General features: G+C 54.3%; 2 protein-coding genes across 5 annotated transcripts; one reads left to right on the plus strand and one right to left on the minus strand.

Annotated features, from left to right (window-relative positions):
- The first annotated feature begins 95 nt into the window (after window positions 1-95).
- On the plus strand, window positions 96-12,148 carry VARS2 (valyl-tRNA synthetase 2, mitochondrial). 4 transcript variants are annotated; one of them, XM_047795286.1, is made up of 30 exons: window positions 96-236; window positions 708-935; window positions 1,069-1,150; window positions 1,267-1,367; window positions 1,576-1,697; window positions 1,801-1,867; window positions 1,959-2,056; window positions 2,678-2,759; window positions 2,907-3,026; window positions 3,709-3,820; window positions 4,535-4,623; window positions 5,164-5,254; window positions 5,395-5,522; window positions 5,639-5,742; window positions 5,975-6,056; window positions 6,381-6,457; window positions 6,536-6,611; window positions 6,897-7,002; window positions 7,222-7,292; window positions 7,419-7,544; window positions 7,769-7,873; window positions 8,016-8,084; window positions 8,187-8,265; window positions 8,356-8,483; window positions 8,617-8,769; window positions 10,030-10,236; window positions 10,949-11,060; window positions 11,209-11,384; window positions 11,558-11,686; window positions 11,796-12,148. In XM_047795286.1, the coding sequence occupies exons 2-30, from the start codon at window positions 735-737 to the stop codon at window positions 11,889-11,891; spliced, it is 3,189 nt and encodes a 1,062-aa protein (XP_047651242.1). In that variant the 5' UTR covers window positions 96-236; window positions 708-734; the 3' UTR covers window positions 11,892-12,148. The 4 variants fall into 4 exon arrangements, with proteins under 4 accessions (XP_047651242.1, XP_047651243.1, XP_047651244.1 ...); XM_047795287.1 differs by having other exon boundaries at window positions 1,959-2,036; window positions 2,682-2,759; XM_047795288.1 differs by lacking the exons at window positions 96-236; window positions 708-935; window positions 1,069-1,150; ... (1 more) ...; window positions 1,576-1,697; window positions 1,801-1,867 and having other exon boundaries at window positions 2,020-2,036.
- A 3,993-nt stretch (window positions 12,149-16,141) lies between these two features.
- Window positions 16,142-17,191, minus strand: SFTA2 (surfactant associated 2). The gene is made up of 3 exons (XM_047796040.1): window positions 16,786-17,191; window positions 16,474-16,562; window positions 16,142-16,353 (listed from the first exon to the last, which is right to left on the minus strand). Exons 1-3 carry the CDS (start codon window positions 16,844-16,846, stop codon window positions 16,267-16,269), a joined length of 237 nt encoding a protein of 78 aa, XP_047651996.1. The 5' UTR covers window positions 16,847-17,191; the 3' UTR covers window positions 16,142-16,266.
- Between the last annotated feature and the right edge of the window lie 6,986 nt (window positions 17,192-24,177).

Raw genomic sequence — 24,177 nt, forward strand, 5'->3', positions numbered from 1 at the left:
CGGGAGGCGTCTCTTCTCCGCGGAAAACGCGCTCTTCTCCTCTCCTCGTCAGCAGCCATTGGACTGGGAGGGGGAGGAGGTGGGGCCGAGGCCAGCGGCCGCGCCTGCGCCCGATCAGGGCCCCGCCTCCCTGCGCCGCGCGGCTTGCGGATCGCGTTCCGGCTTCGGGTTCTTCGGGGCCCCAGCCTCTGCAGCCCCTGCCGCGGGGCGCCCTGGGATAGCAGCCGGCCCACCCGGTGAGCGCGCGCGTAGGAGTGGGAAGCGCTGCGGGGCTGGGGCCCACGCGGTGACTGGCGGGAAGGCAGGGCAGTGAGCTGGGCCGGGGGCAGTGCGGACGGCCTCGTGGGAGGACAGAGTTCGCAGTGACCCTGGCGGGACTCCTTGCCGGCTCTTAGGAACGCCGATGTCTATCAACAACGCGAATCCCTGAATCCTTTCCCTGCCTCTGTCCGCATCTCTGTTTCCCCCACGTCGCAGATAAGCAGATTGAAGGCCTGAGACTGCGACCCTGTCCCAGAAGAGCCTTGATCTCTATGACTCCAGGACCCTGTCGACACCATGCACACTAGTCCTCATGGAGGAATGGGTTATGTGGGGTGGGGTTGATATTTAACAGACCAAGGAGACGGGAAGTAAGGAATAGGGTGTGACAGGAGGTGTGACCTTTTCTCACACCCATACCTTCTAATGTGCTCTGTCTGGAACAGATCCTGGCCCCTTTGCAAGCACTCCTGATGCCTCACTTGCCTCTGGCTTCCTTTCGACCATCGCTTAGGGGACTGAGGCCCTCACGGTGCTTCCCCAGATCCCATTCCCTTTCCACTCAGTCAGAGCCCCATGGATCACCCATCTCACGGAGGAACCGTGAAGCCAAACAGAAGCGCCTGCGAGAGAAGCAGGCGGCGCTGGAGGCTGGCATAGCAGCAAAGGGCAAGGTTAGGAGTCAGATAGCGTGTCCTTGGTTCTCTGAGGGGGCTTGGGAGGGAGCTAGAGGAGAGACTGGCTGGATTCCTTATGCCTGGGGTACACTGGAGTTGCAACCCCTTTTCTGGTCGCTTCTCTCCCCAGCCACCTGCAGAATCCACTAAGGCCTGGACTCCTAAGGAGATAGTGTTGTATGAAATCCCCACGGAACACGGTGAAAAGAAAGGTAATTAAGAAACTGGAAGGCTTCTTCCCTCACAATTTCATCGCCTCTTTGGTTTGCTGAAATGCAACCTGGGAACAAAATCCAGGAGTTAGTGGAGCTCTTCTCTGTCGCCATAGATGTCTCCCGGCCCCTGCCTCCTGCATACAGCCCTCGGTATGTTGAGGCTGCCTGGTACCCATGGTGGGTGCGAGAGGGCTTCTTCAAACCAGAGTATCAGGTTAGTACCCAGCAGGGAGGAGTGCTAAGTGGTCCACAGGGCGGAATGGCTCGTGAGGTCGGTGTCTCCACAATTGCTCTCTGTAGGTTTTTCCCTTCCTTATTAATTTGCTTATTTTTCCTGCATTTCTTTCTGCCTTGCAGACACCAGAGGGTGCTATTTCCCCAGGGAACATCCAGCCCTCTCTGACTTTTCTCCTTGCTTCTAGACCAGGCTGCCTCAGGCTACAGGGGAGACCTTTTCCATGTGTATCCCACCCCCTAACGTCACTGGCTCCCTGCACATCGGGCACGCCCTGACGGTGGCCATACAGGATGCCCTCGTGCGCTGGTGAGAGGGGAATGGGCTACTTGAGTTCTGGAGGGGAAGGAGAAAGTGTGCGAAGGATAAACAGGTAAGGCCAGGGATTCATGTGAGGTTATTTCTTTTGCAGGCACCGGATGCGTGGGGATCAGGTGCTGTGGGTCCCTGGCTCAGATCATGCAGGGATTGCTACTCAAGTATGTCTTTTGCCACTTTTCCCTTTTCTTGGGTGAAAGAGCTTTCTTCCCCCAAAGTGACCCGATTCTCTGCGCCCTCATCTTACTGTAGGCTGTGGTGGAGAAAAAGCTGTGGAAGGAACAAGGGCTGAGGAGACGTGAGCTGAGCCGAGAAGACTTCCTTAGGGAGGTGTGGAAGTGGAAGGAGGAGTGAGTATGGTGGGCGGGGCGGGAGGGGCCAATGCCACAGGTTTGGGTCCTGGCTTTCCAGCCCCTCTCCCCTAACGCGTAGGCGAGGCTCTTCTCATTCAGTCCTAACTTCCCATGGTGACGTAAGCTCTGGAGCCCCTGAGCATTTGGTGGGGTCTCCGAGCTTGGGGGGTGTGTGTGTGTGTGCGCGTGCTCGCGCGCACATTGTATACACTGAGAAGTATTTATGTATGTGCATGTATATATATGTGAATTTTTCTTCTCCCTTTATCCTGTTTTCCTGTGTTTAGATTTCATCGTCTCTCCTCTTCACTTATTCCCACTTCCCATCCACTTGAAATTACCCTCTTTTTTCCAGGTCTGTTATCACATGCCATTTTCTCTGTAAAGCTTCTTTGGGTTTCTCACAAATCAGCTGCTTCTTCCCCTGTTACCGCATAATTTTTATGCTTCTTTCATTGTCCTAGAAGGCCCCATTCTGGGTTTATCTGTCTCCATTGGCTTCGAGAGGCTAGATCAATGCCAAACTCACTCCAACACCTGGCATAAGTGGGGTTTCGCTGGGCTTGGTGTGTAGTTGGTGTTTGGGGCATGTTTGCTGACCAAAATCTCTCGGCATAGGAAGGGTGGAGAGATCTGTCAGCAGCTCCGCGTGCTGGGGGCCTCCCTGGACTGGGACCGAGAATGTTTTACCATGGATGCTGTGAGTGCCACAGTCCCTGTGGGTGTCAGGGAGGTGTTTAGAGATCTCTATAGGGAGGCGGGCTGCTGTGTGTGTTGGGGTGGGGAGGGTACCGCAGCTTGAGTGGGGCCATTGTGGACACTGATGTGGACACTCAGGTCATTCTAGGGCTCCTCAGTGGCTGTGACGGAAGCTTTTGTGCGGCTCTACAAGGCTGGGCTGTTGTACCGGAGCCGGCAGCTTGTCAACTGGTCTTGCGCCTTACGATCTGCCATCTCAGATATTGAGGTGAGGCAGAGAAAGAGAACTGGGTTTGTGAGGCAGGGGCAGAGCTTGGACTCTGGAGCCAGGTGGCCTGGATTCACATCTGAGTCCCACCACCTCCCAGCTGTGTGACTCCCGGCTGGCTGTTAGCCTCTGTCAGTCTCAGTGTCCTCAGTCTATGAATTAGGGGTGATGGAAATGCCTGTCTCATGGGGATGTTCTAAGAATTACATGATGACTCCTGGAAGGGGTTGGCACAATACCGGTGCGTGGTTTAAATACTTAGTAAATGTGGCTGCACAAGGATTAGGTGAGGAGAGAATTCTTATTGTGGCTCAGCGATAATGAACCCAACTAGAATCCATGAGGATGCGGGTTCGATCCCTGGCCTCGCTCAGTAGGTTAAGGATCTGGTGTTGCTATGAGCTGTGGTGTAGGTTGCAGCCACAGCTCAGATCCCTCGTTGCTGTGGCTGTGGTGTAGACTGGCAGCTGCAGCTCTGATTTGACCCTTAGACTGGGAACCTCCATAAGCCGCGGGTACAGCCCTAAGAAAGAAAAAAAAAAAAAAAAAGGAATTAGGTGAGGAGAGGAAGGTGACTCCCAAATCCTCTGAGTGGCTTCTGGGGGGTTGCAGGGAGGTGGAGAGCCAGGCGTGAGCCTTGCAGAAAGGCCGCTCTCTGACCCTGCTGCTTCCGTGTGTCTAGGTGGAGAGCCGGCCCCTGTCTGGCCGCACAGAGCTTCGGCTGCCTGGCTGCCCCACCCCCATATCTTTCGGCCTCCTCGTTTCTGTGGCCTTCCCCGTGGATGGAGAGCCTGGTGAGGGTAGTCCTGGGAAGGGTCACCTGCTTACCTCTGCTTCCCCTGTTTTCTCAAGGGTGTTGGGCTGATGGGAGGGAACCCACCGGCCCTTTTCCCACATGGTCTGGTGGGTGGGGCCTAAGGAACCCTGGTCCTGTGTGCCTCCTATGGGCGTTCACCCTGAGTGTCCTGGGCCATGTAAGGAAAGTACACATGATCGCTGCTGTCCAGGAGCATAGTTCCGTAGAAAGCTGCTACCCCCGAAAGAGGCAAAGGATCAGTTCTGGTGTGGTTTGAGCAGTAAGTGTTCCCAAGAGTTCAGAGAAGGAAAAGATAGTTTAGCTTGGATAGTCAGGAAGTTTCTGGTGGGTGGGGCTGGGGCTTCCCCTAAGAATGCACAGCATTTGTAATCAGGGCATCGAGAACCCCTATGTCCTCTGGGCCCCAAGCAAGGATTCTAGTTGCTTTCATTAAATCTCTACCCGTTTCTCCCATGCAAGCTATTGAGGAATTCCACAGCACCAGGCACCCTCTCAGGCCTCTGGTCATTAGCTTAGTGGAAACCCCAGGCTCCTATGGACATTGGTCCTAACTTCCTCTGCTTACTCCTAGGGGCCTGCTCTACTTTGGCCATCCCTGCCCCCTCCCTTTGCCAATTCTCCCAGCTTTAGCTATGTCGGGAGTTCAGACAAGGGCAAGGACCAGCTTTAAGTGCTTGATTTTTGTCTTCAGACGCAGAGGTTGTGGTAGGAACCACGAGGCCAGAGACACTGCCTGGAGACGTGGCCGTGGCCGTCCATCCTGACGACACCCGATACACAGTAATGCACAGCACACGCTGCCACCTGGCCTTCCTCCCCCACCGCTTTCTCTTCCCTTCGTTTACAAGGGCAGCTCTGCCTCTCTGCTTCCTCTTACTAAGATTTCCCTCATCTCAGTTCTCCAGTGGCTCTGAATCTCCTCCCTTCTCTTTCTGATGTTGCACTTCAGCTCAGAGGCTGACAGACTATGGCCCATGGGCCAGATCCACCCACTGCCTGTTTTTGTACAAGCCACACATGTTCCCTATGTATCATCAATTGTTAGATCAATTATCATCTAGCTCTGCCACGGGGGTGGAGTGGAGGTGTACAGAGACTGAATTTGCTTCTTGGTCCGCAGAGCTTAAAATGTTTACACTCTGGCCCTTTAAGAAAAAGTTTACTGGAAAAAAAAAAAAAAGAAAAGAAAAAGTTTACTGAGCCCTGCTCTGGCTCTTTACCTTTGGTTTTCACCTTCATATTCCCAGAGTTCTCCTGCCCAGCCCAAACCTTTCCATCCCCCCCACATGCCCGTCCTTGATCCCTCTCTTTTCTCTTCAGCATCTGCATGGGCGACAACTTCATCATCCCTTAACGGGGCAGCTTCTCCCCCTCATCACAGACTGCGCTGTTCAGCCACACCTGGGCACAGGTGAGCGGGGGCAGGGGAGGGAAGCGGGAAGAGGCAGAGCGGGAAGAGGCAGAGTAGTCGCAGTGGATAGTAGGGGATGAGAGCTTGATGACGATAATCTGGAAAAGCAAAAGCCACGTTCAGCGGTTCTGTTCCCCCAGGGGCAGTGAAGGTGACTCCAGCTCACAGCCCTGCTGATGCTGAACTGGGGGCCCGACATGGCTTGAGCCCCCTGAGTGTCATCGCAGAGGATGGGACCATGACCTCGCTCTGTGGGGACTGGCTGCAGGTGGTACCAGCTCAGTGATACCCCATCCTTGGGGACACCCTCTGCCTCATCTCCCCTCTCCCACGTTCTTGTTTTGCTAGCAGCCTTTAAGCTTTCCTTTTACTACTTTTCCCCAGGGTCTTCACCGATTTGTGGCCCGGGAAAAGATTGTATCAGCGCTGAGGGAGAGGGGCCTGTTCCGGGGCCTCCAGAACCACCCCATGGTGCTGCCCATTTGCAGGTAACCCCACTTTCAATCCTTTGCTAGGACCATCCCCACACGGCACTGGATGAAACTTAGGAGTGACCACGGGCTGGGCTGTGCACCTTTTCTCTAGAATATGAGCTCTCTGTCCATTTTATTTGCTGCTGTATCCTCAGTACTGAGGGCCTGGTTCATAGTCAGGTCCTGTATCCTTGGGGGAAGGGCACAGGGCTGGAGGAGTGCTGGACCCACCCCGTGTCCCTTTCAGCCGTTCCGGGGATGTGGTGGAATATCTCCTGAAGAGCCAGTGGTTTGTCCGCTGCCAGGAAATGGGGGAGCAAGCAGCTAAGGTGAGGTTGCAGTGTGAAGAAGGCCTGGGGCCTGCGCCTGGGGGTGGGGGCTCCCTGAGCAGTGGAATGAAGGAACAGGGCGGCTGGGGTCCTCCTGCCCCACAGACCTCTCTAGCTGTGCTCCTTGAAAGGAGAGCTGTGGGGATGGAAGCAGGTGCCCAGAAACGGCTGGCTTGTACCCTTACTCAAGCCCAGAATCTTCTCAGGAGGCTTGGGAGGTCCTTTCTGAATTTTAGAACCGCCTCAGAGGGCACGTGTCTCCTATCCGTAGCGGGTGTGGGGGTGCAGGCAGGAAAGCACCATCTAAAGGTCCTTTTCCTCCAGGCAGTGGTGTCGGGGGCCCTGGAGCTCAGTCCCTCCTTCCACCAGAAGAACTGGCAGCACTGGTTTTCCCATATTGGGTAAGGAGAGGGGGAGCCCCACGGAGGTGGGGAGGGGGCCCTCTAGCTATGCTAAGATCTTTCGCATGCTCTGGGCAGGGACTGGTGTGTCTCCCGGCAGCTGTGGTGGGGCCATCGGATTCCAGCCTACCTGGTTGTAGAGGAGCGTGCAAAGGTTGGTAGGAGGAAGTGAAAGGGAGGGAGGGCTGGGCGCGGCTGAGAAAGAGCCTTAGGGCAGGAGTCAGAGGACTTCGGCGCACCAGCTCCCTGCCTCTGCTGTGCTTCTGGTCTTGGTCATGTATTTATCTACTATGTGATCAGAGCTCCTGAGCTGGCGATTCTCCATCTCACCGCCAGAGGGCGCTGGCCACCCTCAGACCACCTGAGAACAGGAAACTCAGTGGTGTTTCACACCCGTCAGGTGCTGTTTCCTCACTCCTCCTACCCCTTACTTCTGCAGGGCAACACGGAGGACTGTTGGGTGGTCGGGCGGACAGAGGCCGAGGCCAGAGAAGTAGCTGCAGAACTGACAGGGAGACCAGGGGCCGAGCTGACCCTGGAGAGGGGTGGGTGCCTGAGCCATGGAGGGCAGGGGAGGGTGTCTGGGTGTTTGAGGGAGCAAGTACTGAGGTGGAGAAGGCAGGGTGGGGAAAGCTGGAAACGGGGCAGAGGGCCCAAACCCTGGTCTCTGTGGGTGGGGGTTGGGCTGGAAAGGTGGGCAGCAGTGGGCTGAGGTCCTGAAAGCTGAGGTTCCACTTGTTGCCATTCCCTCTTCTGTTTCCTAGACCCTGATGTCCTGGACACGTGGTTCTCCTCGGCTCTTTTCCCCTTTTCTGCCCTGGGGTGGCCCCAAGAGGTGAGGTGGGTCTCGAGGAAGAGAGCAAAGGTGGGATGATGAAGTGGACTCAAGCCCCTGTGGAGTCTGGAGAAGAGCCGGAGGCCCTAGGCTTCGGCTTCTCACTGCCTCTTTCTTTCCTCCTAGACCCCAGACCTGGCTCGTTTCTACCCCCTGTCACTTTTGGAAACTGGCAGTGACCTTCTATTATTCTGGGTGGGCCGTATGGTCATGCTGGGAACCCAGCTCACAGGGCAGCTCCCCTTCAGCAAGGTAATGGCCTTTGGTGCCCTGGCCCCTCCCTTTGACCACCCCCCCCCCCCGTCATCCGCAGACTTTGTCCTCCATTCTAACCCCCATGTGATGTTTTCTATGTTCCCAATTCCTTTATGCTGATTCACTTCCCAGCCTAAGCCCTAAAACCTGGAGGACGCCAAGGGGCCCTCCAAGGAGGGTGCTCCAGGCCCCCCCTCTGCTGACCCCTTCTGTGCCCCTAGGTGCTGCTTCACTCCATGGTTCGGGACAGGCAGGGCCGGAAGATGAGCAAGTCCCTGGGGAATGTGCTGGACCCACGGGACATCATTAATGGGGTGGAGCTGCAGGTCAGGGTGGGGTTTTGGGGAGAGAAGAAGGGAGCCAAGGGGGGTGCTAGCTGGGAGAGCTGGACCTGGGAGGGCCAGTTGGTGGGACCCTTGAAGGGACAGGGTCATCCTCCAAGGCCCGTGTATGACTCACCCCCTCCAGGTACTGCAGGAAAAACTGAGAGATGGGAACTTGGACCCTGCAGAGCTGGCGATCGCGGCTGCAGCACAAGTAAGTCACCAGTGTCTGACCCATCCCAGCCTTTAGCCTGTGGCCACCAGTTTCCTCTGCAGCCTAGCAGGCATCTGCCACCCCTTCTTCCTCTGGTTGCAGAAAAAGGACTTCCCTCATGGGATCCCTGAGTGTGGAACCGATGCCTTGAGATTCGCCCTGTGCTCCCATGGGGCCCTGGGTAAGCCCCGCAACAGTGGAGGTGGGGACAGGGCCAAGGACTCCCCACGCAGCTGCCACCAGTGTGCTCCCTCTTTTCTCTCCCTTCTAGGAGGCGACTTGCACCTTTCTGTTTCTGAGGTCCTGAGCTTCCGACATTTCTGCAACAAGATCTGGAATGCCCTGCGCTTTATCCTGAATGCCTTCGGGGAGAAATTCATACCCCAGCCCCTAGAGGAGGTAAGAGAAAGAAGAGCTGCTCGGAGCTGGGTAGTCCGATGTCTGAGGGTTGGAGGTGGCATCTGGAAGGAGGGAAAGGAGGCAGTGGAGCAGGAGTCGAGCTGTCCCACCCTGAAGCCCCTTCTGCCCACAGTTGTGCCCCACCTCCCCCATGGACGCCTGGATCCTGAGCTGCCTGGCCCGCACTGCCCAAGAGTGTGAGCGGGGCTTCCTCACCCGTGAGCTTGCGCTTGTCACCCACGCCCTGCACCACTTCTGGCTCCACAACCTCTGTGATGTCTACTTGGTGAGCGGGGCAGGGGACAGGGCCGAGGCGTGGCCTTCCCCCTGCAGCTCTGCTGACTGTCCCCCAGCAGAGAGCTTTGAACTGGGTTCCTAATTCTGCCCTTAGGACAAGAAGAGAGACAAGATGGGCACTGTTCCCTGTCTGTCACCCGGGGAGAGAGGAGGAGGAGGGGAGACTTCTAGAAAACTGAGTCTGATGGAGCAGGGTTGGGAGGCAGATGAAGACTTTTTCTGTCCCTGTAATTGCTGAGTTTGGCCCCTTGGGGGAGCTGGGAGCTGTGAACAGCCGGGGGAGGGATTCTCTCAAAGGGAGGGCTTGTTAACTGTGGGGTGTTTGGCTCCACCCGCAAAGCGGCTCTTTCAGGAGTTGAGGGGTTGGTGGTGAGATTTTTTTTTTCTTCTTTTTTTGTCTTTTTAGGGCCGCACCCGAGGCACATGGAAGTTCCCAGGCTATGGGTCGAATTGGAGCTTTAGCCGCTGGCCTATGCTATAGCCACAGCCACAGCAATGCAGGATCTGAGCCACGTCCACAATGGCAATGCGGGATCCTTAACCCACTGAGTGAGGCCAGGGACTGAACCTGCGTCCTCATGGATACTAGTCAGATTCGTTTCCACTGAGCTACAATGGGAATGTTATGGTGGTGAGATTTTTTTGCTTCTCGTCCCAGGTGATGCTGACATTGCTGGCTCAGTGCTCGTAGATTTCTGTCTAATTAAAAAATTTTTTTCTCTTTCTGATTAAAAAAACACCAAACAACAACCTCAATGTTGGGAGTTCCCCTTGTGGCTCAGAAGGTTTCAAACCTGACTAGTATCCATGAGGATGCCAGTTCGATCCCCGGCCTCACTCAGTGGGTTAAGGGTCTGGCATTGCTGTGAGCTGTGGTGTAGGTCACAGATGCAGCTCGGATCTGGCATTGCTGTGGATGTGACGTAGGCTGGCAGCTGCAGCTCTGATTTGACCCCTAGTGTGGGAACCTCCTTATGCTGTGGGTGCGGCCTTAAAAAGAAAAAAAAGACCTCAGTGCTTTTCCTTCTCAATTACACAAAGCTCCTTGACAGTTTTATTCCCCGCCCACCTCTGAGAGTCCCTGCCCTAGATTTCCTCTTGTCACATGCTCCAGACCACATCTGGGGACAGCTGATGGTCTGGAAGATTCTGAGAGCTCCTGTATTTGCCCACAGCACCCCTGCTCGTAGGGTGTCTGGAGGAAGGATGTGGCCATGGCTGTCCCCTGACCTGTTGGCTCCCTCCCTAGGAGGCTGTGAAGCCGGTGCTGTCCCACTCACCTCGTCCCCCAGGGCCACCTCAGGTCCTCTTCTCCTGTGCTGACGTTGGTCTCCGCCTCCTTGCCCCACTGATGCCCTTCCTGGCTGAAGAGCTGTGGCAGAGGCTGCCCCTGAGGCCTGGCAACACCACTGCCCCCAGCATCTGTGTTGCCCCCTACCCCAGTGCCCACAGCTTGGTGAGTCCCATGTCCACAGTGTCTTGGAGCGGGACGACTGGTGAAGGCTTGGGGAGCAGTCTTCTAGAAGGGCTTGCTGCCATGGGGTCAATGACGGTAGTGGTTCATGTTTTGCCGGGGAGTCTCTGGGAGGATGGATTGTTCCTGCAGAGCAGGGTTAACTCTAGGGGGCTGGGGGAAGTGTTAGCAAGCGGTTAAGAGCAGGACGCTGCTACCAGACTGACACCAGCTCCGTGACTGTGTCTCAGTTTCCTCCATCTTTAAACCGGGGATGGTGATAGTACATCCATGGCTGTGAGAGGGATGAGGTGTCGGTGGGGGGATATCCCAAAACCTTAGCGAAGTTTTAAGCTTTAATAATGTGAGGAGGGTAAATGCTAGAAACTCACACAAAATCATTTTCAAGGTTAACTAAATTTCCTTTTCACTTACTTGGTTTTGTGAGTTTTGAATACTTTTAAATTCAAACTGGTTTGGGCTTGGTTGTCATCTTCAATCAGAGTGATTTAAGAGATGTTAACCACTGATCCTCTAAGACCTTAGGAGATGCCGGGTTTTCGCCGGTTCCATTCCTCGAGGTGGTAAATTGCGAGTGTGGTGGGGAAGGCAGATGGTTGCTCTAAGGAGATGGGGGTGTGGTGACATTAGAACCGGGAGGGTTGAGATGAATTTCCCTGGTGCCCACTTACTGACTCTGGGTGCCCATCTCCAGGAGCACTGGCACCAGCCCGAGCTGGAGCGGCGCTTCTCCCGAGTCCAGGAGGCCGTGCAGGCGCTGAGGGCTCTCCGCGCCACCTACCAGCTCACCAAGGCCCGGCCCCGAGGTTAGGCCGGCCCTGGGCTCCTGAGTCCCTGCAGACAGGAGGGGCCTGTTGCGGGGAGGGGGAGCCAGGGGGGGCAGAGCCCAGAGCGGGAGGTGCAGGCTGCGAAGGGGCTCATGCCTTGACCCTCACAGTCTCCTTTCCTCTGCAGTGCTGCTGCAGACCTCAGAGCCGGGAGAGCAGGGCCTCTTTGAGGCCTTCCTGGGGCCGCTGAGCACCCTGGGCCACTGTGGGGCCGTGGACTTTCTGCCCCCAGGTGCAGCAGCCCCCTCCAGCTGGGCCCAGGCCTCTCTCAGTGACACGGCTCAGGTCTACATGGAGCTGCAGGTGACTAGGAGAGATTGGAGGGGGAGGGAAGAAAGGGGTTGAAAAGGATGTTGGGAGGAGGGCAAGGGGCGGGGTCCGCATAGGTGAGGTGGGATCCTAGAATGGGAGGGGGGAGGCAGTAGAGTGCTGGGTGGGGGCTGCAGCTGCTGAGCCTTCTCTCTGTTCTTCTGCAGGGCCTGGTGGACCCCCAGACCCACCTGCCGCGGCTAGCTGCCCGAAGACAGAAGTTGCAGAAGCAGCTTGACGGCCTCCTAGCCCGGACCCCATCAGAGGGGGAGGCAGAGAGTCAGAGTCAGCAGAGGGTGAGGCAGGGGGAGGCCACCCCGGATGCCGACACCCTGAGGGAGTGTGGGCTGGGGCTGGGGAGGTGGGCCCCATGCCTCCATCCTCCCCTGCTTCCCTCCTTTCCAGCTTTCTTCCCTCCAGCTGGAATTGTCAAAACTGGACAAGGCGGCTTCTCACCTCCGGCAGCTGATGGATGCGTCTCCCAGCCCTGGGGAGCTCTGAGCTCTAACTCACCTGGTGGCTTTCATCCTCCCACACCTGCCTCTGAGGACAGATCTGGCAGCTGTCAGGGTGCGATGGGGCCTCAGAGACTACGTGGTCTGGCCCCCTCGTTTTGTCAGTGAGGGAACAGACTGGCTTGGTCAGAGTGACTGGGTGTCCTCCACATGCTCCCCTTTTTGTCCCAGCCTCCCTCCTCTGCAGTACCACCTGGAAGTTTAGGAATGAGGACCCTCAGATAAAGTTAAATCCCAAATGTATCTGCTTGTGGTTCTTTTATCCCTCTTTCCTCCTGCGGTGACTCTCCTGCCTCTTGGTTGTTCCCTGAGGCTTTAGTCTGGGAAAGAGGAGGCTGTTGCTTAGCGCTGGGCTCTGGGCCACAGTGGGAGTGTGGGGCTTTCTAGTAGGGCCTGGGCACTGTGACCAGCTTCCACCTACTTCCTGGACTTACTGACAATGGCCTGACTTCGGCAGGCCCTGCCTCCTCCACTTCTCACAAAAATGCCAGCAGAGCTTCCCTGCTTCTTAGCCTTACCTCCAAGGGTGCTGGGAGGATCAGGCCTGCAGGCAGTGCTGGGGCATGAGTCCCCCTCGCTTCAGTGTGCCTTAAACCAGATCACCAGGGACACAGCACCCAGCCCTAGACAGAGGCGCACGCATGTGCAGATGCTTGCCTAGCCACCTCAGACACCTTGTCTCATTGCTGGAATTCTGGGGCCTGGTCCTTCCATACCCGAGTGACATTCTGAGAAGCTGCTGTGTGTGGCGGGCCTGCCATAGGCTGGGTCTTCTCTGGGGCCATTTAATCCTCCCAAGAAGCTCCCGAGGTGGATGTTTGCTACATCTTGGAGATAAACTTGCTCAGAAAATGAAAGTAACTAGTCCAAAATATCAACTGGGACTCAACTCAGTAAATGAGGTGCAGGTTCTTTCTGGCTGCTGTAACCAAGCTTCAAAGATAATAGTGGCTCATCTATAAAAACACTGGATCACTATATTGTACACCCGTAACTAATATTCTAAATCAACTATACTTCAATTAAAAAAGAAAAAATCAAATTTCTAAAATAAAACAGGTAATGCGTAGCTTAGACAAGATGGATTTTGCTGGACAGAAGCAGGATTCTGCAATAGAGCAGCTCTCACCCCTTTTATGTATTTATTTTTTGTCTGTACCTGAGGCGAATGAAGTTCCTGGGCCAGGGATCGAATCCGAGCCGCAGCTGCAATCTACGCCAGATAGTCAACCCACTGCCGCAGGCCAGGGATCAAACCCATGCCTCAGCAGCAACCCAAGCCACTTCAGAGACAACACCAGATGCTTAACCCACTGTGCCACAGCAGGAACTCCCCTCACCTTTTTATCTTACTTTCCTGACATTGTGATACACTCTTCCCAACCCCAGATCTAAGATCTGCTCTGGCTCCCACCACCATATCCACATCGCACCCTGCAAGGTTGGCAGCTTCCTTTTCCTCTTCCCTCAGTTCAACAAGTACTGCTTGAGCACCCAGTATATGCTAGGCCCTGTTCTGGCCCCTCGGGTTCATCAATGAGTAAAACAAAGATCTCCATCTCTATAGTACTTTCATTCTAGCAGGGAGAGTCAGAAATGATACGTGTAAATAAGTAAACTAGTGTGTCTGAAGGTCATAAATGCTAGGGGGAAAGGGGTAGGATAAGAGAAGGGGGCTTGGATGCATGCGTGGTGGGAAGAGGCAGGGCCAAACTCACTGTAAAGGTGAGATTTAAGCAAAGACTTGTGGGAGGTGAAGGAATCAGCCACGTGGATGTCTGGGAGGAGAGCGCTCCTTGCAGAGGGAAGAGCCAGAGGACAACACTAAGATGGGAGCACACCTGGAGAGCTCAGAGCAGCAAGCAGACAGGGGTGGGGGGGGGCGGAGTCTATAAGGGAAGAGGTAGGGTGGGGGTAGGGAGGGGTCAAGGTAATCAGCTAGAGCTGCACTGTCCAAAGTGGTAGCCACCTGACAATCCAAGTTAAATTAAACTAGGCATTCAGTTTCTCAGTCACAGTAGCCATGTGTGGCTAGTGGCTACTGTATTGGTCAATGCAGGTTATGAAATAAAACATTTCCATCATCATGAAAAGCTCTATTGGAAAGCGCTGGTCTAGGACCCTGTAGGTCTTTGTTTTTTATTTCTTTTGCTTTTTAGGGCTGCATCTGTGGCATATGGAGGTTCCCAGGCTAGAGGTCCAATCCAAGCTACAGCTGCCAGTCTGCACCACAGCCACAGCAATGCAACCTACACCACAGCTCATGGCAACTCTGGATCCTTAAGCCACTGAGCAAGGCCAGGGATGGAACCTGTATCCTCACAGATCCTAGTTGGGTTCATTAACCACTGAGCCATGAAGGGAACCTCCTCTAGGTCTTTGTAAGGTCTTTGTTTTCTTCCTCTGAAAGAAAGGAAAGGAAAGGAAGCTTCTTTCTTTCTAAGGATATTATCAAGAAGTTGCATAATTCCTTTCTACTTTCATCCCATTGGGTGGAACCTAATCACATGGCCATTCCTAGTTGCAAGGGAGGCTGGGAAGCATATCACAGTCAGCTCTAAATGTAAACAAGCTAATATTTATATGACTATCTCAGGAGATAACTGCAGGGAACAATTAGCATTTTCTGCCACCCTGAGGTCAGGTGATTCCCAAAGTATTCTTTTAACTGAGCTGCTGTCTTGAATCTGGGAAAAGAATTTTTTCAGAAAAGAATCTAGACATAACAGCCTGGTGATCCCAGGTCCTGAGATCCAAGAACCACATTAAGAACCAGTTAGCTGTCTGTTCCTCCAGCCATTTGGAGATCCAGACATTCGATCCCTCAATTTGTTTGGGTCTATTCACCTGACCATGGGTGTCCCCTGCCCACTGGTGCAGCCTAGGGGCCAGTCATGAAACACTGGGGCTCTTTGGGGCCCTCGGCTACCTCTCCTCTGGGCTCAAAGTCCCAGGACAGTTGTCAAGGAAACTTGAAGAGCTACGTTTGGTTATGCTGTCTCCTCTTCAGGGATATTCCATATTAACTGTTGCCTTCCCCTCCCTTCAAAGGAGTCAGTCTCTAATTTCACATGGTTGGGGGCAGGGTATGGTAGGACAGGTACTGCGGAGAACAGGAAGCAATCATGCTGATGTCATCAGGTCATGCCTGGGCTGCATGCTTACATTTTGAGATAGCCAGTAAGAAGTCAAAATGGTCTTGAGTGTGGAGTCAGATTAAGCACCTGCCTCAAGAGAAGCAGGAGAAGGAGGACCCTGGACCCCAAGGGGACTAGGACGTTTGCGCTGGGACCAGGTTTCCATCCTGATGACAATCCCCACCACCCAGGTCCACGTATCTGACAGGGACTGTGGCACGTGCCCCAGGCAGCCTATCCATGTAATCCCAGGAAGCAGGTACTACCATCCTCCCTATTTTGCAGGTAAAATAAAAAAAATGGAGGGTCTAAGAGAATAAGAAACTCCCCTAGGACTTAGGTGTGGGCCAGTGTGACTACACAGGTTCCCATAGTTACCAGTACAAGCTCTACCAGCACCCAGCCTCTTCTCCCACCACTTCTGCCAGGCTGGCCATCCTCCCACAAGCTGAACTCTTCATCTCTCACCCGAACTGCCTCCTTACCCCCACCTCCTACCCCGACTGACCCTTGTGGACCCCTGGGTCACCACCCACCTCCTGGGGGTGTTCTTGTTCTGTCCACACCCCTGTTTGAGGCTCCTGAGCTCCAGCTCCAAAGCGTAAGCAAAGAGACAGAACTAAAATTTTCCTTGAGCCAAGGGATTTGGCTGGTCTCAAACCTCCCCACTGCTAATGGACCTCAGGTGAGCAGCTTACCCTCTCTAAGCCTCAGTTTCCTCATCTGGAAAATCAGATAATGAGACTGATCATGCTGCCCTGGAGACTGGGGCATGCACTGACATGGGACAGCCCCGTGCCTGGAACAAAGCAGGAAATCAGTAAGTGTTCCTTTCCTTTATTCTCAAGTGTTCTAAAGAGCTCAACTTGAAGTGTGCGTTCACACGTGTGCGTGTGTGCATGCGTGTGTGTGTGTGTGTGTGTGTGTGTGTGTCCAAGCAGTTAGATCCCCAGATTCCTTCTAGGCCTTTGATGATGGTATTAGGAGAGGGAGCGTCCATCCCGGAAACCCTCTGCTTAACAAGCAAGAGTCAGAGACTTGGCCATCCGATTCCCCTTTGCTGCCAACCCTCTGCTCATGAAATTGCAAACTCATGTCATTGAATTCAGCATATTTACTACCACTCAGCAGTGTGAGAACATGCTGGAAGGCAAGGCCAATGCATTCCCTCTGCAGCCTGGGGACAGAAGGCCTGGCGGAGAGGGGCACAGGCTTTGACTGTTCTCAGACTCGGCAGGTGACGCGGTGTAGGGATCCTGCCTGATGCAGGGTGACGTTGGTCCCTGATGGAAGGTGGAGGAGGAGGCAGAGCTGAGGGAGAGACAGGGTTAGAGGGTGATGTGTACAGTGGCTCTCACCCACACCCCAAACCAACTCAGAAACACACTCCAAGTTCACAGGGCCCCATCCTTTCCCCTCCCGAAGGACTACCTTCTCAAGCAGTTCCAAGAAGCTGGAGTCATAGGAAGAATCTGCTAGAAAGGTTTCCTTCAGCTTCAGTCGCAAAGACATTCCCGGCCCTAGGAATCCAAAAGCACAGCTTAGGACCCAGCCACGGGGCCGGATCCCCCTCGGGCCCCACCCCCACCCGAATTCTTCCCCTCGCATGTCCTTCTGGACCCTCTGGAGGCAGGGACTCAGCCCTGACTCCTCAGGAGCTCAGGACTAAGCTGTCTCTCTCTCTTGCTCCCCTTCTGGGCCTCTTGTCATGAGGACTCAGGTGTCTCCCCCTCCAGGCCTCACCTGTTCCCTGTGAGCTGCCGAGGAGGGTCAGGAGGAGGACGAGGGGCAGCCCAGTTGCCATTGTGGCCACCTCGCTTCTTGCTTCTCAGATGGACAGGAGCGACGTCTGAAGCCCCTGGCCTCTCCTTACCTGGCCTGCCTTCTACTCCCCACTCAGCACAGGTGTGTGGGGGGAGATGGGGGAGAGGCTGGTTAACTGGATTTTCCAGTTCTTTCGATATGGCCTGGAGGACCCAGGAGAGTGCCATTCCACTGGGCTGTTGGGAAAACAGAGTGGTCCCCTTTGCTCAGTCCGGTGCCCCCACTGCCCCCATGTCTCACAGCATGAGGGGTGTGGGTGCCCGGTCCGCAGAGACGGAGGGTGAGGAGGCGTCCCTCATGCAGGTTCCTGGGCTCCACCCAAGCCTGGGCTTCTCATTGCTCTTTAGGGATTAATTATTAACTGCAATTAATTTCTATCATCTATGCCACGGAAGGGCTCAGGAATGTGGGCCCGAAAGGGAGGGGTGGATCACGCCAAGTTCTTCCCAAACCCAGCTGTCTGCTCCCCAAGTCACAGTGGCTTTCCGGGTGGGAAATCTGGCTCAGGGGGACCTTTTGTCTTTAAATATTTTGTTTTAGTTGCTCTAAAACATCCTAGCTACTTGGGTGAAGGCATGAGTTTCATCAAATATCCTCCCACCCCCTGCCTTGTGCACTCACCCGAAGGGGATCCCCTCAGCCAACACCCTTTCACCGGGCACTCAGGATGGCAAATGCAAGGGCAGATGTGGGGGGGGGGTTGGAGCCCATCTAGTTTACCTTCTTTCTGTAAAAACTAGGACACCAAGGCCCAGAGAAAGTAAATGACTTATTAAGTTCAGATAGCAAGTCAGCAGCGGAGCGACTGGAACCCATCCTGCATGATGTCAGACCCAGGGCTCAGCTCCAAGGATGGACACCCCAGTCACGTACCACGCCGGTTGTGAAAACCCTCTAGAACACAAAGGGACATGCCCTTCATCTTTTTATCTGCCTCCCTATGCATCCTCCCCTCAAGAAAACCAAAGGGCCCCTGCATAGAGGGATGGAGGCAGAGAGGGCACTGGGCAGAGTCACAGAAGAAAGGTGAAGGCAAGACCAGGGAAATGGAGCAGTGAAGGGAGAAACACGTATACCATAAATGTGAACCTGGTACAATCCAGGGGCTCTCAGACTTGCACTGGAGGCAGGAAGCCCTGAGCTGGAAAAGTCAATGGACGCAAAGATCAGCAGACCTGGGAGGAATGAGAGAGCCAGATGCTTTGGGGCGTCTGAGACCCTTTAAGAAGAGGGTGGGAGCATGCCTGCGTCTTTCCCTGCTGGGGCCCCTAACTTTCTATAAACTCATAGGCTGCTTGTGCAAGCACATTAGAAACACCATTTCCTTGAATGCCTATGATGGACCTTTGATGCACTACTGGCCCCAGTTTTGGGGTGAAGAAACGAAGACTTAGGTCACGTGACGTGCCCAGGTCTGTACAGCTGGCAAGTGGTGGATTCCAGCACAGTGGATTCTGAGCTGGGTTCTGAACTTGCACATTGACCTGTCCTTGAACAGGATGCTTGTCTTGCCTGGTGCCCCTCCTCTGCTGTCACCCTTCTCTGCCAAAGGAGTGGAAAGCTCTGTGGGCTGCAGCCATCTGGACAAGAGGCGGCTCAGGGGTTCACCCTCCCACCCTGCCCTAGGCTCTCCTAAGGGTCAAATGCTGTCCCTAGGTGGCAATGGTCTCCACCCCTACCCGGCTCCCAAATCCTGCTCCCAAGGGACCCATCTATCCCCACCCTCAAGGGCTGCACTTCTAGGAGCAAGAGGACAACCTTGGCATAGGACATCTTGGTCTCTTCCCTACAATGAAATTCTGGGCTGGGGACTGACTGGAGCCTTGGGGATAGATCCTGTATCTGGAAAGAGCCCGAGAGCCCAGCAGGGGAGTCCTCAGGCTCTTACTTGCTCCCCCTGCCCATGCTTCCTGGGATCAGGTTGGGACAAGTCAACCCCCTGGGACAGCTTGACGGCCTCTCCCTGGGGGAGATCCTGGTGTAGAGGGAGGCCCTGGCACACCTGGCTCTTCCTGGACTTATAATAGGGCATCTAATCCTTTAAAGAGCCAGGGAGCCCATCCTGGAAACACACATCAGCTGGCACCATGGATGCTGCCCTGGTGCTGTTCTTGGGCCTGCAGGCCTTGGCTGGCTACGGTGAGCTCAGGGCTCTGACCTGAGGCTTTGGGGCAAGATGTGGACTCTGGACCCAGGAAGATGGTCAACTCTTCTAACACCACCTTATCTTTCTTCTCACAGCTCAGCTGAACCCATCAGGAATCTCCAACACTATAGCTGAAGGCAGCCCCACCGCCTCTGCGGATGTCTCTGCAGGTCTCCCCACGGTCTCTGCAAGTCTCCCCACTGTCTCTGGTGATGTCTCTGTAGGTTTCCCCACCAACTCTGCTGGTCTCCCCCCCTGTCTCTGTAGGTCTCCCCACTGTCTCTGCTGGTGTCCCCACCCCCTTAGGGGATGTGTCTGCAGGTCTCTCCACCATCTCTGAGAGTTTTTCAACAGTTTCTTCAGCCTCTGGAGTTTTGCCCAGTAGTCCTCAGACTTTGGCTCCAACCCCTTCTGGCAGCACTTCAGGAGCAGTATCACCGTTGCCAGGTGATATTTCTGTTGCTTGATAATCTCTGAATGACTCTTTGGCTGGCCTGTAGCTCTGGGTGAGGGCTTCCTGTGCTCGGCCACGAGTGAGTCGTAAGTTCCCCAGAACCTCCCTGAAGCAGTGCCCAACCTTGGTGACTGTACAAAGACCCACTTTCTGCTTTTCAACTGCCAACTTTTTTTTTTTTTTTGTAGTTAGTGTCCTTTGTATCCTGCCAGAGACTTTTTTTTTTTTTTTTGCTACGTTGAAGTCATGAAAATATTCTCCTATGCATTTTTCTGGAAACTTTATTATTTTAGCTCCTAGATTTAAGCCTATGATGTATCTCAGATTAATTTCTCTGGAATAAGGCAGGGGTCAATGTTGCTTTTTTCCCCTTATGAATAACTGGTTGCCTCAGAATCAGTTATTTCAAAGAACTTCCCTCTCTCTACACCATTGAATTGTGGGAGCTCCTTTATTGAAAGTCAAGTGACCCTGTTTCTGGGCTCCTCTGTCCTGTGTGATCTTACTCCAGTGCCACTTAAGGTCGGCAGCTCTGCAGCAGGTCTTGGGATCTGGTAGTCTTAAGTCTTCCACTTGGTTTTTCTTTAAGATTGCCTTAGCTAGTCTCAGTCTTTTTTTTTTTTTTTCATTGACTCAGTTTGTCAATTTCTACCAAATACTTGCTAGGATGTCATTTGAGGGTCACTGGATGGAACTTCTGCTCTGCTCTGCTCTGCTCTTGTTCAGATCTCCAGCCGTTTCCCCCTCTGCCCTTCCAGGGGTTGTGTCTCCCCCAACACAGCCCCTGGAACTGCTTCTCCTGTGTCTGGGACTTCCACGCCAAGCGGGTCTGTTTCAGGAGGTTCCACATCCATCACTGCTGGAGCCGCCGCCACCTCCCCTGGCTGTTCTCAGCATCCCAACCAGTAAGGCGCTCTTGTCTCTGTTGGGTCCTGGAAAGAGATGTAGGGACAGGCATTAGTGCCTGCTTTCAGCTGTGCTTTGAGGATGTCTCCAATTCTTTTGTCTTTTTTACTTTTGGCTTTTCTAGGGCCACACCGGGGGCATATGAAGGTTCCTAGGCTAGGGGTCCAATCGGAGCTGTAGCCGCCGGCCTACGCCAGAGCCACAGCAACGCGGGATCCGAGCAGTGTCTGAAAGCTACACCACAGCTCATGGCAACGCCGGATCCTTGACCCACTGAGCGAGGCCAGGGATCAAACCCGCAACCTCATGGTTCCTAGTCGGATTCGTTAACCACTGAGCCACGATGGGAACTCCAATGTCTCCAGTTCTTAAAAGGGTCTCGGTGCCCCCTCAAGCCCCTGATCAGACCAATAGCTGGATGTCGTTACCTGATTGCTTCCTTAAAACGTTTTCAATTTCCTTTCTGGTGGCCAATTCTGTCTCTCCAGGGCAACAAGCATCCCCTCTAGAGATCCTGCCCTCCCTCCTCTCTCTGCCCCCCGCCCCCCATCCTAGTCTCCCTGCCCCCATCCTCCCAGGCAATCCGAGGGCAGGAAATGAGTGTAGGGAAAACAGGACACTTTAGTGACCAGAGTCAGGGTGGGGTGGTGGGGAGGATGGGGTCTCAGAAGAAGGAGAGGCTCACCTGGAGACCCTCCCAGTGCAGACATCGAAGGTGAGAGAAACTCGGACGAGAGAGCCTGTGCTATGGAGGAGGGTTCAGAAAAACAGACAGACATGGATGTCGGTGGAGTTTAGAGACCGACAGACATGCCCACGGGTGGGGAAGAGATGACTGGGGCTTGGATTGAAGCCCTTTAAAACCCCCTCCTTTGAGATTCTGTTCCTAAGATGACAAGACAGAACTCCATAGAGAAACGTGTTCTTCGAGTTGCACAGACATTAGAGTCACAGAAGGAAAGACAGAAAATCACAGAGGGCACTGGGGAGTCAGGGGGTTGGGGTCCCACCTGCCTTGGTCACTGTCCCTCTCTTTCCTCAGGCCTGAAGCCACAGGAGAAGGGCTCTGTCCCTGACTGGGCCATTGTGTTGATCACTCTCCTGTGGTGGCAGCAATTGTCAACCTACTGTATGGTATCAAGAAGGTGAGTGAAACGATGGTATGGATGTGTGGGTCCCTGAGGCCAGTGGAGCTGGGACCTGGTGCCCCAGAACTCTGAGAAGAACAGGGGTTTCATGGGAAAAGATGGCAGCTTGTCACACTTAGGGAGGGCCGAGGGGAAAAGGAATCCCAGTCTGGGTGGCTGAGAGGAAATGGTGACTGGGGAGAGATGGGGGTGTGAGGCCACTGAAAGAGAGACTGGCGAGCGCTGGAGGCTGGCCAGCTCACAGAGACACTAAATTCAGCTCTAGGAATGAAGAATCTACTCCATAAAGTTACATAACCTGGGTTTTAAATCCTGGCTCTGCTATCATAGCTGTGTGACCTTGTGCCAGTTACTTAACCTCTCTGTGTCCCAATTCCCCATTAATAATAATAACTAATACTTAAATAGGATTTTCTATGTGCCACGTGCTGTACACATTTTAGTTCACAGCAGCCCCGTGACATAGATAATATCACCCCTCATCCTGCCAATTAGGTCACCAAGGTATCCATCTCAAAGGGCTGTCGGAGGATAAAATGAGCTCATGCATGTAAAGCACTTACACACTTGGCACATAAGTGCTCAGTAAATTCATCTGGTTCATTACTATTATGTTTTTGCTGGAAGAGGAGCTCTGAGCACCTGAGTTGCTGAGGGAGGCAGTGGTCCCTGGGGAGAGCTGAGGGCTGGGCAGCGGGTTCCTGGGGCCCTCGGTTAACTCGTCCTATCCATTCCTCATCTCACAGGCCTGCCAGTTCCAGAAGGAAATGAGTGTGGGGTGTGGCTGTGGTTCTGTGACCCCTTATGGCTCCCACTCCGTGGCCACCTGCCAGCACTACTCCTTCATGTGAAGGCCCACCTTTGGCCCACCTTCCTCTTCTCCAGAATAGACTCACTCAAGTTCCCATTCACACTAGCTGGGACCACCTCCGGCGGCTGGATTCCCGGCTGTCCTCCACCGACGGTGTAAGGGGCAGTCCACTGTCAGTCACGGAGCAGGAGGCTGAGACTGCAGTCCCCGTCTTGCCACCAGCCTGCCTTCTGACACCCAATCTCTTTGACATGGTTTTCTCATCCATAGAAGGAAGGACCGGGGCTGGATGGTCTCCAAAGCTCTTCAGGCCTCACAGAATCTGAGTCCAGGCAGTTGGAACATCTGCCCTCACACTTTCTTCCCAGCCTCTTCTCCAAACATCAGAGAAGCTCCTTAGCTGAGAACACTGCTTGGCCCCCCGGGGGAACAGGATGGGGGTCCCCCCTTCACATTTCCTTCTCTATGGAGCTTCTGAACCTCTCAAGACCCCCAATTAACTCACCTCAGGACAGGTGAGGAACCCTGCTCTGTGACACTCCCTTGGACCAACTCCTGCTAAATAAAACAGCACCCTCTCCACTGGTTTCCCAGCCACTGTGTATTTGTCCCAGTGCACGGGGCTTTGCCATTGGGCAGGCACCAGTCAGTTCTGGTCTCTGCTCCTTATCAGATGTGTGACCTTGGGTAAGTCCCTCCCCTGAACCAAGGTTGTTCTCATCTATAACATGAGGCTGACATTGCCAACTTGTCGCTTATAAGAAGGAAGGGTGCTTAGCATATTGTTTGGTACCTGGAACAGCTCAGACATCAGCAGCTAGAAAGGCTGTTTTGTGACTGGCTCCCTGGGCTCTGGTTCAAACACAACCTCTGCTGACACAAAGAGCCTCCGCCTACTTCCAGGTCCCTCCAGTCCAGATGCCTGCGTCCTCTGGGGAAAGCTTCAGCTAAAAGAGTAGGGGGAATATTTATTTACACCACGAAAGCAGAGATTCTCAACCTCAGCACCACTGACCTGTTGGGGGGCAGAGTTCTTTGCTGTGGGGTATCCTATGAATGACAGGATGTTTAGCAGCATCTTTGGCCTCTACCCTCTAGATGACAGGAGTGATCCCTCCAAATTGTGACAAGAATGTCACCAGACATTGTGAAATGTCCCCTGGGGGGCAAAGTTGGCCCCCTCTGCTGAGAACCACTCTTCTAGAGGCCTAGGTCCCTGGAAGTAAGGGTGGGTGGCATACTGGTGGAAAGGGGGGTTGTCCAGATGCAGTGGCAGGGAGGACTCCCCATCCTGCAGGATGCACTGCCTGGAAGGCAGGCTGTCCAGTCCTGGGAACTCAGTCTTTGGCCTGATTCCATGGAGCCTCATTATCTCCCATTAATTGCATTAATGAGCAGTTGGCGTCTCCTCTTCTCACCCATTCCAGACCTGCCTAAGGCTTAGGGACCAGTCGTGCCAAGTACTGAGAGGTATTCGCATGTTTGGCCCTCTAGTCCTGCTGTGAGCCCCGCCGCCCCAGGCCCCAGCCTCCTGCCTCTAGGTCTGGTCCTCTCCACCTGGTCTGCTTGCTCCACTTTCCCCAGAGAGGCAGCAGCCAGCCCTGACTTCCACTCCATTCAGCCGAGTCAACACCACTGGTCGTCTCCTGTCCCAGACCTGCTCTGTGCCCGGCCCTGTCCCAGGTGCTGGGGATGCAGCAGGGATCATGGCAGAGACCTCACCATGTAACAGGGTGCTCACTGTCCAGTGGAGGAGACCCACGGTGAACAAATTGAGTGAGTGATGGGGCAGTGACTTAGACACCTGGACCCAAGGCTTTCTTTCTCCTTAGAGTCCTGGGTAGAG

This window comes from Phacochoerus africanus, chromosome 9, assembly GCF_016906955.1.
Source record: "Phacochoerus africanus isolate WHEZ1 chromosome 9, ROS_Pafr_v1, whole genome shotgun sequence".
In the NCBI taxonomy this organism is placed as follows: domain Eukaryota; kingdom Metazoa; phylum Chordata; class Mammalia; order Artiodactyla; family Suidae; genus Phacochoerus; species Phacochoerus africanus.